Source organism: Urocampus carinirostris, chromosome 12 (genome assembly GCF_059441175.1).
Source record: "Urocampus carinirostris isolate Australia breed hairy pipefish chromosome 12, RoL_Ucar_1.0, whole genome shotgun sequence".
In the NCBI taxonomy this organism is placed as follows: Eukaryota; Metazoa; Chordata; class Actinopteri; order Syngnathiformes; family Syngnathidae; genus Urocampus; species Urocampus carinirostris.
This window is the reverse complement of record NC_142360.1, coordinates 25,352,394-25,369,781: the sequence shown is the minus strand read 5'-3', so window position 1 is coordinate 25,369,781 and position 17,388 is coordinate 25,352,394. Positions and strand designations below refer to the sequence as shown.

General features: G+C 37.9%; 1 protein-coding gene across 4 annotated transcripts in view; it reads right to left on the bottom strand.

The window, feature by feature from the left end:
- Positions 1-1,780: 1,780 nt before the first annotated feature.
- The window catches only part of csnk1g2b (casein kinase 1, gamma 2b), a 47,578-nt gene continuing 31,970 nt past the window's right edge, over positions 1,781-17,388 (bottom strand). The window contains exons 4-12 of one of the 4 annotated variants that reach the window (XM_088350566.1): positions 14,171-14,319; positions 13,729-13,963; positions 12,306-12,391; positions 10,521-10,605; positions 10,287-10,435; positions 10,053-10,136; positions 8,863-8,964; positions 8,162-8,268; positions 1,781-4,860 (exon numbers count right to left, since the gene is read on the bottom strand). In XM_088350566.1, the coding sequence (XP_088206692.1) occupies positions 4,806-4,860; positions 8,162-8,268; positions 8,863-8,964; positions 10,053-10,136; positions 10,287-10,435; positions 10,521-10,605; positions 12,306-12,391; positions 13,729-13,963; positions 14,171-14,319 (1,052 nt within the window). In that variant the 3' untranslated portion in view covers positions 1,781-4,805. The remainder of the gene's footprint in view (positions 4,861-8,161; positions 8,269-8,862; positions 8,965-10,052; positions 10,137-10,286; positions 10,436-10,520; positions 10,606-12,305; positions 12,392-13,728; positions 13,964-14,170; positions 14,320-17,388) is intronic. The other 3 variants (XM_088350567.1, XM_088350568.1, XM_088350569.1) reach the window with 3 other exon arrangements.

Here is a 17,388-nt window from a genome sequence, read left to right as displayed (position 1 = left end):
GTCTTTCTAAACCCATTTGATGAAATTTATCTATTAATAAACAAATATAAAGTGAAATATTTCGTGTATCTGTGGATGTAAATCACATAAATGGTTGAGAAACATTGGATACATTTTTTCTTAATGTATTGGAAAGTTATAGCTTGATTTGATACGGGGAAATCAATCATTTTTTCCTGTTACCCAATGCGACTTGCAACTCAACCTCAGCCCATAAATTCCATGTTATGTCCTGGTCTCTCTTCTTTTCCCTTTGTGGAAATTTGCTGTCCGTTTTGTAGGTCTAAAGTCTCAAAAAAGGCATAATCATAAATCATGTGATAAATGCATAACATGCGCAATCACATGGAAACCACCTGATCAGGCTACCTGCTTTGTCAGGATTTTATATCGTCACCTTCTCTATAAAACGTTTAGCTAATACAAAGCTCACTGCATTTTGAAAGCAAAAAAAATAAATATTTACTTTGGTCAGGTTCTTGATCTCAATCCATGGCCGTAACAAGCCTGTTTTGGGGGGTTCTCAAACACCCCCAATAATGATGGCATTTTAAAAACTTTTTCTGATTAAAGGACAAGTTAGGCTTGAATATGAAAAATGCTGGATTTTTTTTTAAGTAAGACAAAACAAAAATGTGAAGGCGGCTGCCTTGAAATGGTTCAGTCCATTTGATTTATAGCAATGCTCTCGCCCCCTCCCGGAAAAAAAATATATAAATAAAATGCATCCTTGTTTGATATATCCCATGCCTTCTCTTCCATATTTGTTTGTCCTTTGTTAGAAATAAATAAGTATAAACTGGGGCTGGCGTAGTAATAATGTTTCTGGTAAACCACAAAGTGGATTGTGGTGTTCACAATTGTGAAGTGAAACTCCTGAACTGTGTTGAATGAGCCTAAAACACTTTAAAGGTGTAATATTTGACCACTAGATGGCATTGTATTGTCTAATACGAATAAAACCAGTGCCTAATGGGCACAGCGTAGCAGCAAGAGACCAAACATTGCGGCGACCATTAGGTATGGATTCCACTATGTGAAAGATATACCATTTTCTCACCCCAAGAATATTTATAAAACAATTACCATTCTATAATAATTCATAGCTATTATTCAAATCTGTTTTGTTTTTTACTGAAGTTTTTTGTACCACGAGGACACACTAAATATTACACACTGTCAGGATTGGGTAGGGTTACTTTAACTTGATTACTTTCAATTACTCCAATACCAAATATGGACAAAAGAAACTAAATATGAATAAAATTACTAAATTTTGTGCAGGCTTGGGGAGTAACGGAATAAAAAATGATGTTGGCAAGCTGTTTGGATTTATTTTCATTTTGTTTCTGTCGCATTTTATGTTAGTTTTGCCGGAGATCAAAGCCGGAGAGAAAGCTTACCACGTGTTGTGAGTCATAATTTGATTCATATTTAGTTTCTTTTGTCTTTTATTAGCATATTTGGTATTGGGGTAATTCAAAAGTAATTGGAAGTAATCAAGTTAAAGTAACCCTACCCAACCCTGCACACTGTCCCTTTAAATGATATACAACATTTAAAAAAACTTAACCAGCCAGACACTCAGGTTGCTCATCACCCTCAAAGCTCTGAGCCTAAATGGTCCCTTCTCTCAAACTAATAAATATTACAGAGCAGAGTATCCCAGCTTGAGTGTTATTGACACTCACATTCAGTAACTTCTCTCCCATACATCCACACATGGACACAGTAATGCTGCAAACATTTGAGTTTGATGAAGTTCATGGCGAAACACTCGTTGAGCTTTGAACATTTTACTTAGAAAGGCACAAACTATGATTTCCTGGTAAATTATTCTGACGTAAGAAATAAAAACTTGACAGACATCTTCCCCATGTAAATCAATATTTTCGAGCATATGCAAGTCGTGAAGGACTCTTCCTAGATCAGTCTTTATTAAGTTTTGTTTTCGTAATTGTTAATTCCAAACCTAGAGTTTCCACTGTAATTGTTTTCTGGGTTTTTTTCTCCGAAAGTGCAATAATAGTAAGAGAGCTTAATATCTGTTTCTCTCGATCTTCCACAGTACCTGAGGCCAGTGACTGTGCTACAAATCCACGTTAACAGACAAAAAGAAAGCCAGAGGAAGGGGGAAAAAATAAAACTCCAGAACACTACAACATAAAAATAACTCTTCAATGCAGGGAATTGACTTTGAAAAGCGAGGATTCCGTTTCAAAAAGAAAAATACATAAAAAATCCTCAAATTTCTGTGATACACAGGAGATCAAAATTAGAGAACAACTTGTAAAACATTGAATCATTTTGAAATAATCCCATCTTCACTGTTGCAGTGACATCAGGCATTTCGCCAAAACATTTTTAGAAAACACACTGATCAAAATTAGAGGACAATGACTTTGTCAAGGGAAACATCTTTTAAAGGTTACAACAGTCAGGAATTAGGCCACAGGTTAGCACTACTCTCTCACACTGCTCTGATGTGATTTTGGTCCATCCTTCTTCCAGCCTCCTCCATAGTTTGGCGATTGTTGTGGGTTTCTTGACTATAATTTTGTCACCATGGATTTTCAAGAGGATCTCTATTGGGTTGAGATTAGGACTCTAGGCCATTAATTCAATATTTACGCCTTCAAATAAATTCTTTACCTTTTGCTGTGTGACATGGAGCATTCTCCTGCATGAAGACTGCAGGCTGATCGGGCGATGAATACATGTAAGGAATTATATGGTGAGGTAGAAGGTTCTGACACACATTTGCATTCACTCAGCCATGTAGCTGTTCAAGTGGCCCAACTCCTGCTGCAGAAAACGTTCCCCAAACCATGCCACTTCCTCGTATACCTTTTAATGACTTTTGAGTTTAGTCTTTCTCCAATGTGTCGCCGAACATGATGGTTCCTATCAGACCCAAATAAATGAAAGCTGTTTTCAATCACTGAAGTGAACTCTGGACCAGTTCTCCTCTGTCCTAACAACATGATCCTCAGCAAACCACAGTCCAGCTTTTTGATTTTTTTTGTTGTTGTTGATGGAAGGTTTGGTCAATGCAGTGTGGACCTTCATCCCAAATGCTCTTAAACAGAGACAGATCCTTACCATGTTCAGCACTGAACTGGCAAGCAATCCAGCTGCAGCGTGGAAACTATTACCCATTGGCATTCTCCGCAGTGACCTGTCCTCTCTTGCATTTGTCTTCCATGGATGACCAGCCTTCTAGGGCGACTGAGTTTGAAGTTTTGTAAAGATTCAATATTCTTAAAATGACCGATTTGGACTGTTTTAGCCTACACTGGCTTCCTTGTCAGTTTAAGATGAGATCTTAAAGTTCTGTTGGTATTATTCAAAAGTAAGCATGGACATATATTTCCAATTTAATTCCCCCCCTCCCCATGTTCCTACTCAGAGCCTTCACTCGGAAAATGCTGGTCTATGAGTAATCCCAAAAGCCAAGAAAAAATCTGCAGGTTTGAAAGTGTTCTCCATTCGGGCCCCTGTGTCAGTGAATATTCTGCGCTTTGGGCTACAGTCTAGGCTTAAAACACACTTATAATCTATAGAATATAAATGACCTATTTTTCATGTTGATGATGTTGGTGTTTGTTGATACCCATGCAGCCTGGTCATCCCAGAATGGGGGTTACCTCATGTGCGGCCACTTCTCACGGTTTCTTAATTACCTCATACTGAGGTATTGCGTTTTCCCTGCCCTCATGTAAGTTTTAGATCAGGGGATGGTGTAATAATAGTCTGTACAGCCCTTTGAGACATTTTGCGATTTATTACAAATAAACATGACTTGACTCATTATGGCTTATGGTATCATCCCTTTCGTTTGCATCTGGACAATCTGCTGCTGGGGGCTTTTAGTCACTATAGAACAGCCCACCATCTTGCAAAGTCAGTGGAACTGGCAATTACAATGCCAGTTAAATAGGGGTTGACAGATATTTTAGGTAATTAGCACCATTTAGTGCGATGCACCTGAAAGTATTCTCCAATTTTGATCAATGCATTTTTGGTAGATGACAGTATTTTGTTGTTGAAATGCTTTATCCATTTTGTGAATAAATGTTGTAGTAGCATGGTATAAGACATAACAAATGTCTTAACTGCTGAGCAGTAAAGTGGGTATTCTTTTCAGAATTATTCAATGGTTTGTAAATTGTTCACTAATCTTGATCTCCAGTGTAGATGAAAGCTTCCCATTTCGCTCAGATTTAACATGATCATATTTTTCACCTTTTACTCTTTACTTTGATCCCAAAACACACACCAAAGGAAGAAAAAGGAAAGCAATAAGCAATTTCATAAAGAGCAGAATTCTGATGGTTCCCCCTGATCAACAGCTGACTGTTGGAACAACAATCCTTCTTTATGGAATCTAGAATACAACAACTGTTTCAAACAGTATCTTATTTCATATTCACGCCACAGTTTGTTACAGCTTTTAAAAACATTTCCCCCCAGACCACTTCCCCCCACCCCACACTCCTTGTAATGCAGGTAAGTCCATCTCTGCTGATAAAGGAATCAGAGTCTGTCGTGAGTCAGTATGACTGTAACATTCCTTTAACAACTCAGCAGCCGAGGAGCACTGAGAACGAGAAAGATAGAAGCGTGGGCAGGGGCGACGGTAAGGGGAGTGAAGGGTGAGGAGGAGGTAAAGTGAGGTGGGAAAAGCGATGTGGGGAGGTGGATTTACTGGGCAGAGAGAAGGACCAGGAGGGGTCTGTGTAGGTTGCTTCCATTTAAAACTTGACAGTGACAACAAGGTTTCAAGTTCTCTCCAATTGCGTCGTTCACTTGTGCCGCTGGAGGGCTTTCCTCTTTCTTCTTTTAAAGAAACAACAGCACCTGGGGAAAAACAGAGGAGACATTTTTGTTCAACACGAGCCGTCTAGATATTAACGGAAATAGGGTACACAGGTACCAATACTTTGAAAATAAGGGTATATCATAACAGCTTCATTGCTTTCTGAGACAAATGGGTATGCAAATGTTAATTACGGCACTATAAGGCACACCCCCAAAAATGGTCTTTTTTCCATATAGTTTTCATATTTAAGTCGCGGCAAACAATAGGGCTCATATAATCAAGACTACAGTAAGAGAATATATGTATTCAGGTCCATATAATGCATTATTACATTACATTAATATGTGCCACTGACAAAAATCACAAAACATTGTATGCAATAGGAATCACCCTTTAGTAGTGACAGCAAAATCGCCAACAAATTTTCGAGAGGTTCAGATGAGATATGAAATGGCATTAAAGCTTCCCATTACCACACCAATTATACTAATGGTCCCACAACACTGATTTGCATAATTCATTCTGATAGATTAAACACGCTCTCCATTTATTCATCTGTGCCTCAATAACCTCTCTATTTAATGTGTATGCTTACAAAAAAGAGCTTGTACAGTGTTTTGTTAAAAGACCGTATTCGTCATTCTCAAATATTTGTTGGTGACGAGCTGGAGCAACTGCTCAACCCATCGGAATGCACTATGCAAATCAGTGTTCTTGGCACCGTTAGTAAAAATAGCGTGATAATGAATTAAGAGATAATGTCTTGTCGCACATCGTTTGAACCACTGGTGGTGTAATGGTAAAGTGCCGGCACTTTAACTGCCATTACTCAGAAAAGATGATCGGTGACTCTCTCCCCTTCCCTTCAGGACCTGTACTCCCCTCGCCTCACCACTCTTTGCATTACAAGAGACCACACCCACCCAGTTTGCAGCTTCTTCAGCCTGCTGCCGTCAGGCAGGAGACTGCAGAGCGCGGAACAGCTTCATCCACCGGACTGTCAGGATGCAGACCTCACTCCCTGCTCTGTTATCTTTTCTCACAGCCACTCTCTCCCCGTTGCCCGCTCCACCTAGAGTCTGACTCTCTCTCTTTTTTTTTTTTTTTTTTTTTTAAACTTTTATTGTTTTCAACAGATGAACACACACCTTCTGCCTTCAGGAAACTACATCACTTTAACAATTTAAAAACTTTAGGACCAAAATAAGCTAACCTTGCTCATTGCAAAATCATGTACATTTGCTTTACAACTCAGAACTTTTTGAACAGTTCAGAACTTTTTGCTTACGAGGGAGCACGATGCACTTTATGGCTTATGTGTGCACTGTCTATGTGTTGTACTATCTACATGTGTGCCTTAGTGTAGTGTGTCCTAGCATAGTGGTTGTTTTTTATTTTGTAGACACCAAGGGCTGAGAGATAGGCAAATTAAATTCTCATTATGCTGCAAGTTTGAGAATAAAGCTGACCTTGTCTTTGATTTATACAAAGTTTAGCCAATTAGGTCAACTATGAGAATTGATTTGATTATTGCACAATCATTGTTCAAAAATGCTATTACCGCAAAACCTTGTATATTAATGCATACATTATTGCTGCATGCATTTCCAATCTTACCTGCTGTATTCTCTAGTATGTAAGGCGCATCAAGTTATAAAGCACTTTCAAATTTCTGTCCAAATTCGGGTTTTTAAGTGTATCTTATAGTCCAGAAAATAAGGTATTTTTATACTATAACTCTTGTTAAGATATTAAGTGTTATATGTTTAAAAACAAATAAAAAAAAGATGAGCAATGAGAAGTTAGCATCTGCAAGGTGCATCTATTTGTACCAGACAGGTTGGCCGCTTTTGATCTTTGTTTTTGTATTCTGGCCAGTGGCATGCTGGCCGTCTGTGGTCAGTCTTAGTATTATAACATATTTTGAAGCAGGGAACAAATGCTCTGAATTGTGTGCTGTCCTTCAGTTATAAACTAGTATACAACTCAGTGAAATGAACACACACAAAAGTATCAAATAATGCAAGCTAGAAAAATATTACATTTAAAACATTTTATAAATGTTAAAAAATATCATGCATTTCAGTTCACAGATCCCTGAACCAGCTGCGGTGTGTCTTGGGCAAGTTTACCCTGCTTAAAAGTCGGCGCTCCCACTAGATAATTTAACAAACTCACTTTCAAATATTTGCTTTTACACAATGTTGTATAACAAATACAAGCAGTGGCAGGCCAGATACACAAAGTAATGCTAGATTTCTTCTAGTGCTTTTTTATTCTTTAAAAATACAATTATTCAACAGTTTACTCTGGTCGATTATAACAAAAAAACTTGCACCACGGAAAAAATGTTGATATAAAAATATTCATCGGAAAAACGTTGATAATAAAAATATTAATTTATTGTTATTTATTGCTCCATGCAATTACCCCTGACAAAGGACCTATTCACTCAACAGATTGGAAAATTTAAAAATGCTGACGCTGTTGTTATTACTAGGTTAACTATAAGAAGTAGGGTTAAATAGACTAAGTCAACCACAAAAAAAAATTGTACTAGAAAAATCAAAATGACCCAGGACTGGAGAGCTATTTTGAAAACAGGTGAGCGCGCACCACAGCTGTCCTTAGGGGGCGCGCTTGTGCCCACAGGCACCACATTGGAGATTTGGAACTTTTACTATTTAGTAGGAGCACAAATGGATATGGTTACATCTTAAAACCTATATGTTAAAGGTTTTATAATATTGTACTGACTCAACTCCAATATTGTCAGAGTTGCAGCAATATGAATGTTGTCATGTTTTGGGGTATTAGGGTAAAAGACTACACGGGATATGTTGAAATTTCAGATTGAAATCAAAATATTGATGAAATCAGGTCTTGTAAAGTGATATAAAAGCACACAGACATCAGTAGAAACCGCAAATACTGTAGTCTGACTAATATCGCTGAGTTTGGTCTTTCATTTTCAGTCTGCCTGTGTATGTACACGCACTTATTTGGTTGATTGTGTGTGCGCATTAGTGTGCAGGTGCAGTTTCTCCATCCAGGATATTCGTTTTCTTCATTGGCTATGCAAGAATCCATGGACTTTAAGTGCAGAGAAACTGGATACAAGTCCTTCCCACTAAATCACTAAAAAGGTGTCATTGTGTAGGTTGACAGGTTCAGGATATTTCCATTTTATTTCCTGTCCCCATGTTGAAAATGTGACATTTCTGCAGTTATACAATTGTTTGTATCTGAAAAGAGGACCCTCTTGTCAGAGCTGGTTTCACATGATTCATAACTTTGTGTCTGCAAGTTTTGTGAAAGACAATGAACTTTATCTCATACTTAGTTTCGTCGGCCACTTCAACCTCGGTGGGAGCAGTGATAGGAGCATTGGAGTGACCAGCTGTAGGATCATCAGTGTTCAGCTCGCCATTTGTTGAGCTCATCACCTGCATGAGCAAAGACCAGAAAACTCAAAAAACACTCGCACACTGAGCCTAAATGATAGGAGGGTGACAATGCAAAGGCACATATTCGGATCTATTCGACAGCCATCTTTGAGCAGACCAATTTGTGCACTAAGTCAAGAAAGCTCCAACTAAAGCAACTTCATACAAAACTTAAAAGCTGCAGTTCTACTGTCTGAACACTGGGTGGCATAACCGAGTTGCAGCATAAACAATGACATGTTTTGATTTCAGGCGTTCTAATTCTACTAAGCATATATGGGAAATGGAAATGGATTTGTTCGTTTAAAAAACTGGGTGATTTATAATGCTGCTCCATTGAAAACAAATACGAATCATCATGTCATGACAGTTGCTGATAGATGTAATTTCTGAACAGCCCCTCACGCAACAGGCAATTAACAAGAAGGAATTGCTGCAGTGAGAGCAAACAGAACATAAAACAGCAGAATGTACGCACATAGCAGAGGCTTGGACAGAGTACAGGCAGCATAACATGTGCGAGGGGTGACAGCACACACATAACCATACAGCTTCATGCACTAGCCATCCAAGCAGCAGCAGTAGCAGCAGTACCTGGACAGAGCCCCCCAGCCGCTCAGCTGTAAGGTGCGACCCCAAAGTCTCCTTATTGGTCACGGGGGTGGGCTGAGACTCACTTCCTTTTGGCTCAGGCGACTTGATGCATTAGCAAAAAGGTTGAAGACGCAGGTGGTGGTGAAAGGGGTGAGGAAGTGAGGAGATCAATGTGGGGGTGGGGGTGAGGGTAGAATTGTGAGGGAGAGAGGGGACAAGGATAGGGTGGGTGAGTAAAAACAACAGAAAGAAAAACAAAAGAAACAAAACAATTACAGAAGACATCTCCCAAGCAGAAGCAGGCTTGTTAAGACATACAATGTTAATAGGAGGAAAAGAGGGAAGCAAAATTTATATGAAGCACAGATCAAAAAACTTAAAGTCATGCAGGAATAAAAGAAAATCAGCCTTGATCATACTCACTAACACTGAATATTCACTAGACACAGTTATGTAGTGTGAGTTTCTGTCTAGATTATTGTTTGAAGATTTACAGCCATTTAACCTACTTTGATGCTGTACTAGAATCTTACAGTTTATAGCCATGGGCAATGTGCACGCTAGTGGAGGCGGTTGATAAGTCAAAGAGTACGATAAAATAAGTTTTGATTGACAGTAGGAGGCCAACCTCCAAAATCTCCAATGAAACACTGTGTGTGTTGTATGGGAAAAATATAGATACATATCTGTGTCTACAAGGAATAAATCTTTGTATTAAAAAAAGCGTAATTATAATTTATCAAGGCTAACAACAATACAATGTTTGGACATGACATAACATGGGGGAAAGCATTCCAAACTTAATCACACTACGCTGTTCATTTGCATTTTCAACTCAGGCATGCAATGACCAAAGCTTAGAGCGGCATGTAGAAAAAAAAATCAGTTTGACACCAAAACAATGATTTAGCTGGCAGCTAATACAGCAAAATCAGCTCATGACTGTGCAGGTAAAATGCATATTACATCAGCAAACACTTGAAACAAATGACTCACTTTTTTTTTGACATCACTGCAAAAATATGTTGCTAACACGTAGAAATGAATGGCAGCTATTTTCTCAAGGAAGTTGCTTACAGTTGGATAGCGCAAGAACAATCAGGCAGAGGAACTTGAATGACTGGGTTGGTTGGTCGGTCAGTCGAATTGGCAAGCGTGTGTCTATTGTGACGCACTTTAAATGACCTCACCTGGTTTTTGGTCTGCTGTTGTGCTTTGTCCCTGCTGCTGGGTTGCAGGGGAGCATCGCTGGGGATAGGGCCTATTGGTGTGGGCTACAATAAACGCAAAAAACAATTAAATCAGCACATCCAAACTAGTTGAAATGTAAACGAAAAAAAGAATAAAAAATTCCATGTTTATCAAAGGTTGATCAGATAGTTTAGCTTTCAAGATGCTTCATTTATGCATTAGTAGACACTCACCAGGGATTTGCCGACCCAATCATATTCATAGTCAAAGACATAGCCGTTTCTGTCGAACAAATCAGTGAAGAGCTTCCGCAAGTAGTCGTAATCAGGCTTCTCAAAGAAATCCAGCCTCCTCACATATCGCAGGTAGGTGGCCATCTCTTCTGTATCGAAAGATGAGTTAGCCTCAAAACAAATGGTTCAACATACAAAGATATTAATATAGCTCAGCAGGTTGGGGCCTCTCACCGGGGAAACTTTCACAAAGCACTTCAATCGGGGTGGCTCGTTTGGTGTCCCCGATTTTCTGATACCTTTCCTTCAAAGTTTCCGCCTAGGGATCAAAGACAAAAGTGTTGATTAGCTTTTTTTGTCCTGTAATAGAAGAAACAAAAACCTAAGAGCCAATATTCGAAAAACATTTACAATGTTTATTCAAAAGTCTCAGTACATTTTTTTTTTACTATTTTTGTCAACAACGTTGGTTGCAACAATGAATTAGAAAACATTATTTTGAATGTCAAAAAAGCTTTAAATTGAGGTTCTGATGTCTTCCGGCAAAATAAAAATTAGGATACCTATTAGAAAATTGCATTTCTTTTTTAAGTCTTTACGAAAGGCCCATTTATATAAGTTGGTAACATTTTTAAAATGAATCTAAAATTGTTTTAAGTGACACAGGTAAAGAGGTTTCCGCCTGATGTCAGCAAAGTGTAAAATAAATGAGTGCAGTCATTATTTCTCTGGGACACCAAAAAATATCCTTCGGTACACCTAATAGGCCATCCATAACCTTGCCATTCCCTACGTTTCTGACCTTCGCGTTGCTGAAACATCCAACACCCTCTGATCTTCCTTCTCCTTCCATCTCACTGTACGTGCTTCCTGTCTCAGCTCCATGGGGAGCAGAACTTTTAGCCGTTCTGACCCCCATTTATGGAACTCACCTCCGGAATTCCGCTATCCTGTCCATCCTAAATCCGGACTGAAAACCAACTTATCCATAATAAAGCACCTCACATGCAACCCCGCCCCTTTTTTTAACTGTACATTGTTTCAATTTTGCTTTTTTGGCTTGTTGGTTTTATCATTTTTATATCGTTATTAGATATTCTGTGTATAGCGATATTGGGTGGCCTGAAAGGTGCTTCGAAAAATAAATGTATTATTATAATTATAAATAAATGACATAAAATATCCTGCAGTAAAGACAACATGATCTTATAGGTTACTAATTGGTTAAAAAATAAAATATAGCACTAAGTACTGTTCCAAAACACCTGATCACAAACTGATCCAAAGACTATAAAATAAATTAAGAGAAACTGGTGAATAAAAAGTACATATTTTTAGAACTCAAATAGGACTGAGTCTAGGAGCTCCCCCCCTACATAAAACAAATTGTAAAAATTGGTTATGTACTGAAATATTGCAAAAACTAATACTCCAAAACACTTGATCTCAAACTTATCTAAATACCATCCTTATATAGTAAGTACTTATATAGTACTTGTCATTTTATTTCAAGCTTGCTGCCATGTTACATATTGATGAAAACTTGTCATGGCCTGAGCCATGCAACCTCCCCCACAGTCATCCATCTCTCACAATCATCAAGAACAGGCTTCCACCCACATAACAAATGCTCAAATGTCTCACTCTACTCATTATTATAATCAAGAGAGACTGTTTACCTTGTACTTTGCAAAACATCTACCGTTAGAAAACTGATTTTTCCGGTAGACCCTTGTTATCATTTGGCGTTAAAACATGTAGGGGGACCTTCCAATTCGAGACAAAAGAAGCATACATTCAAGTGAAACTTGATGCCAAGACTGAGACTTTTGTCGACCTTTCTTGGGTTTCAAGTTCCAAAAATACAACACAGAGGAGACTTGGGATGTTTTCTGTATGAGACTATGTTTTTCTTAAGGTCATCTCAACTAGAAATGAGAGATAGCCTCGGGAAGTACAGGAAAAGCTAGAATCAAAGCGTAAAGACTGCTGATAACCAGAAACAATGAAATACTGTACCTTTAAGCCCTGCCAAGGGAGGCTACCTCGCAGGAAATACATAAACATGTGACCCAAGGCCTCCAAATCATCCCGTCTACTTTGCTCTGAAAATGAAAAATAAAACATGTTGTACCATTAACCATTAACTAACAAATTTATTTAGTTCTGGGAGTAGCTTTATAACCTGAAATATTTGTAAGTAGTGTTTTGTATCAAAAAGGTTCGCCAATTTGTCTGGGAACTATTAACATTGATCAGAGGTATCCGGAACGCTTGGTAGGGGTGAGGTTCGTCCCTTTTTCTCAGACAAAAACTAGTTTGGAGAAGTGTTTTAAATGGATGATGGCATGCAAGTACCCTCACGATCAACTCAACGTGCAGAAGATTGATGGGAACCAGAACAAAGGTATTTGTTCTACAGTATTTGTATTAAATTGAAGTTTACACTAAAGTCAGGTTTGGTTAGATGTCAGTGCGAGAATAGGGTACTCGTGATGTAATTTCCATATGTGCCTCGCCAGAGACTCTGAACAAACAAATGGAAATGACACCACTCGTTTCATAAATTTGATTTACTGGATCATTCATTGTATTCCATGAAAAATAGCCTGCTATCAGCCGAGTATGGTATCAAAAGGACAGAGGCTAAGGGCCATATTGGGAATAATGTTACGAGTCTGTTTATTTGCAAATGGAAATTATGTGGTGAAACAAACGGATTTTAACAAGGAACGTCCAATGATGCAAAAATGCTTTTAGGCAGATTTTTTTTTTTTTTAATCCCTCTGCATTATTGTGTGTTTCGGAGCAAATATTTTACACGGTTGGATTCACTGAATGGTCCTGGAAGTAACGACTTCATGTTTGCGGACATTCAACTAATTTGATGACTGCCAGGGGACGTAATTGGTGAGCTACGCCGAAATTATAGTTTTTTGGGTATCTTGTTTCAGACTGATGGTGAGGTTTCTGTGATGAGTACATTTTGAAATGGTCAGCATATCATGAATCCCAAGACTGGTGACATCTACAGACATGTATTTGTTTATCAGCGGCCTGACGGCCCACAAGACTTACCATCAAGAACTTTATTTTCAAAACTATGAATAACTGAGTGAACAAGTTGGTTTCCAAATGATTGGAGTGAAATAGTCCTCAGAGCGTACTTCTAAAAAACTCCCACAATCAGGAAACATTCAGGCTTCGCGTCCAAGCTTTACTGTTCCGAATAATAGATTTTGTAAACTCTTCAAAAATGTTACTTCCAGAAACACTTCTGTATTTGTTTGTCAAAATGTGACATTTGAATAGTAAGACTTAAATCCAGAGTGATGTAGTGCCGAAATATGTTTTAGTTATCAAAATAACTGCAACACTAATTTATGTATTCTCGAACAATTAAACGTGTCTATAAAATGACAAACATGATATTACCACTCACCTTTTCCCAGGTGTGTGTTAATGCTCATGTAGCGTGCCGTTCCAGTCAGGCTCTTGTGCTCCCTGTACGGGATGTGTTTTTTGGTCTCGGGGTCTATGTACTCTTTGGCCAGACCAAAATCAATGATGTGAATGGTGTGCTGTCGTTTGCTTCCTGGTCGTCCAACTAAGAAGTTTTCTGGCTTCACATCTCTGTAAATCAGACTCTTCGTGTGGACATATTCCATCCGCGTTATCTAGATAAAATGGCAATATATGAGTAGATGCTTTCAAACCATATGGGCCAAGTGGTCTATGTACGCAGCAGTCATGTGTCAATATTTGACAAACACAACCAAATACTTTGATTTTAGATTCAGCTTCCCTTTTCAGGGTATTAAAAACAATTTAGTCCACATGTCTACACTGACTTTCTTCATGGGTCACAGAACTTTCAGACTTACCAACTGTATGGCTATCATCAAGACCGTCTTGAGGGAGAAGGTGCGGTCACAAAGATCGAACAGGTCCTCCAGACTAGGCCCGAGTAGCTCCAACACCATAGCGTTGTATTTCCCACAAGGACCAAAGTAGTAAACCTGTGGAATACCCTCTGTGGGAAGACACAAAAAGAGTGCATTGTATTTAAAATATCTTTAGTTTGTACGCAGTCAAACCTAAAATTAATCTTTAAGGTTTCAAGCTCTGCCAATCATCTAAATTAAACACACAAATTCAAGTAATTAATTTCAACTCGATGAAGACGTAACATTTTTGCCCAGTTTTATGTGGATAGAATTACTATTTTGAACCTGACGAGGTTAAAAGAAAACTGAAATCACTAATAACAATAGCATTTGCTTGCTTTACAGTCTCTCAGGTATATGTGTGTATGACTGCTTTTGAGTGACAATAAAGGGAAAGTGAGTTAAGACCCAAACGTTTTACTGTTAGAAGCTGCGATACATTTTCTACCTGACACCACCACACCACATTGCATGTAATACTAATATTGTTCTTGTTGTGGTCATATATATATATATATATATATATATATATATAACTACAATTGACCAAGACTAACGATGGCATCTTTTTAACACATGGAACAGCTCAAGTAATGTGGGTCACGTTAACATCAATGTCACAGCCACCCACAAAGCATGAGATATTGCATTAATGATTAACTAGCATGGATGTGTTGTATGAGTTAATGCTGCCAAGACCTTTTTCAAAGTTCCAACCAGCATGGAGGTTCAGTCAGAGTATGTTTGGTTTGGAAAATTGTTAAGAATTAAAACCATCCAAATCTGTGTGGGGCGCGAGTATAGCTTATAGAAGCCGCATGGGGGAACCAGCTTTAAGGATACATTGTTTGAAGTGCCAATTTAAACACACAGCCTTCTTTTGATGAGTCAAAAGGGACATAACCTCGAGTTTGACTTTTTCCTTCTCATTTATAACTTTTGTTTTTATACTACATACATACGGTGGTATGTATGCTCTTGAAAAAGTTGTTTGCGGTTTAACTTGACACCCCATGGTAAAAAAAGACAGATTGCAGTTTTCCTATCTAGAATGAACTGCAGTCTTCCTCTGCCTCTTTGTAAAAATTAACCTCAATGCAATGTTTTGATAGGGATATAGGACACATTGCCTGTCAAATAAACCCATCACATTTACTGATTACTAGTGTGTAGTCCCCATATTACTACTGACTTTCATTTAAAAAAAAAAAACCTTATAAACGCATCATTTACTTTGACAAAAAAATAAGAGCAGGAGGATTACTAGTAAACTCAACATTTTAAGTGGGACAACAACACAAAAGAAGTCACACTATTTCTGATATATTTCAGTCAATTCAAATAATTATGTTGCATGAAGACACATCAAAATTATAACTGCACTTTAATGTATAAAGTCATACAGGTAATGAACTCTGAGACACAGGAAGTCAGTAGGAGGCTGACTTATGAAAGGGTGACTAAATCTGGTGGGCATTCAAAGCATGTTCATCATAAAACAAAATCAGTGAATGAACAGCTTTCGAATGTGAGCAGCTAAAGGAAACCGCATACAGAAGCACTTTGCCCATAGCAATGTCTTTTTATAGAACATATGTCATAAAAGTAATGGGGAAAAAGTCTCTTCACCTTATCAACATTTCATGAAGAGTAAATCAGACAACAGTACGAGTCTCGCATGTGATGCATTTTAACAGACATAGTATTTTAAAAGGTAAAAGGAGTGACAAAACAATAGTTGATCATCCCTGTGACATTACATTTCTGTTAGCTGTGAAGAAAAGAACGGGTTGTGTGCCACAGCACTTGCAAGCAGTGCTCTGTCCTCGTTGCCATAATTGGAGACAATTCCACCTATTGTATCTACTTCAGGCCTTATCGGGCTGGATCATGACAGCTGAATACAATGTTTTGGTGTACTGTTAAATGGCAAGAGTTGAGGGTCTGAGACCATAGAGACTGGCAAAAGAGGATAGTTGGAGAGAAGAGGAGTTGGAAATAGTGGAATGCTTATTAAACATTTAGACTAAGAAGAGAACATGCAGACGAAGATAAGTGACTTCCATTAGCCAAAATGCTCAGGCAAAGTCCTTCCCCAGTTTGAAAAAAAGATCAATGGCTACCTTGTTCAGGCTGAAGTTAATCAGCAAAATGATGGATGCACAGAATTGCCATTTGCCAGTTTCGTAATTGATATTGATGATTTTAGAGAAACTTAAAAAATATGTTTTATTTTATCTATCTGAAAATCCCCCTGTTTATTGGGCATAAAAATATGTGTAGAGTTTAGTTTGCACTTCGGCAGAGCATGTTTGAAATAAATTTGGCAGACCTTGTTGTAAGTATCTTGAAAGATTAAACTCCCTGTAAACATATAAATAAAAAATATAACTCTTTATACATTAACAATTGTAATAATAATGATAATAGAATTAAATTATGCAAATAATGCAATAAAAACACAATTTAAAAAATAGTCAATGCAATGTGCATATTGTGAAAAAAAAAATGCTTAGCAACACGTTTATGGACATATTCAAATGATTTTTTTCCTATAAAGTACAATAGAAGCTCTATTGTGGAATCCTTTGAAAGGTTGCATTAGAAACAAAATTTGTAAGCTAGGCTCGAAATTGCTACCAATTCAACCACAAATGTAACCAGATTTACAGCGTGAGTGAAAGGCCTGCACAATTTTGGGGAAAAAAAACGAATGACGATTTTTCAGACAAGTATTGGAATTTTGATGCGATTTTCGATTTTAAAGGAAAGTGCATTTTCTATGTAAGTTTTAATACTAGTGACATGCTTTAAACCGCTTGCGAGTTGTCAGACTGTTGAGAAGCAAAGAGGTGTCTGCATTAGGTCACCAGTCACAGGTCTTTTTGGAGTCTACAAATGGTCACTTTTGGAAACGCCTCGACATATGCTTAGAAAAATAGGCAAAATACTAGTGTTTAGTTTTTTCGGATTGTGATCATATTTGACCAGGGGCCAGGTAAGGCTTCATTTATTTGTCCCAGCTAAAATGCCCATGCCAGACTTCTCTTGCATGTAATTTAAGAAGAAAAAATTGGGCGTAAATAAAAGCCAGCTATTTTTGTGCAGCTTAGATTGCTCATGTCAGTAGCACTTGCAGTTATTATTTCAGTTTG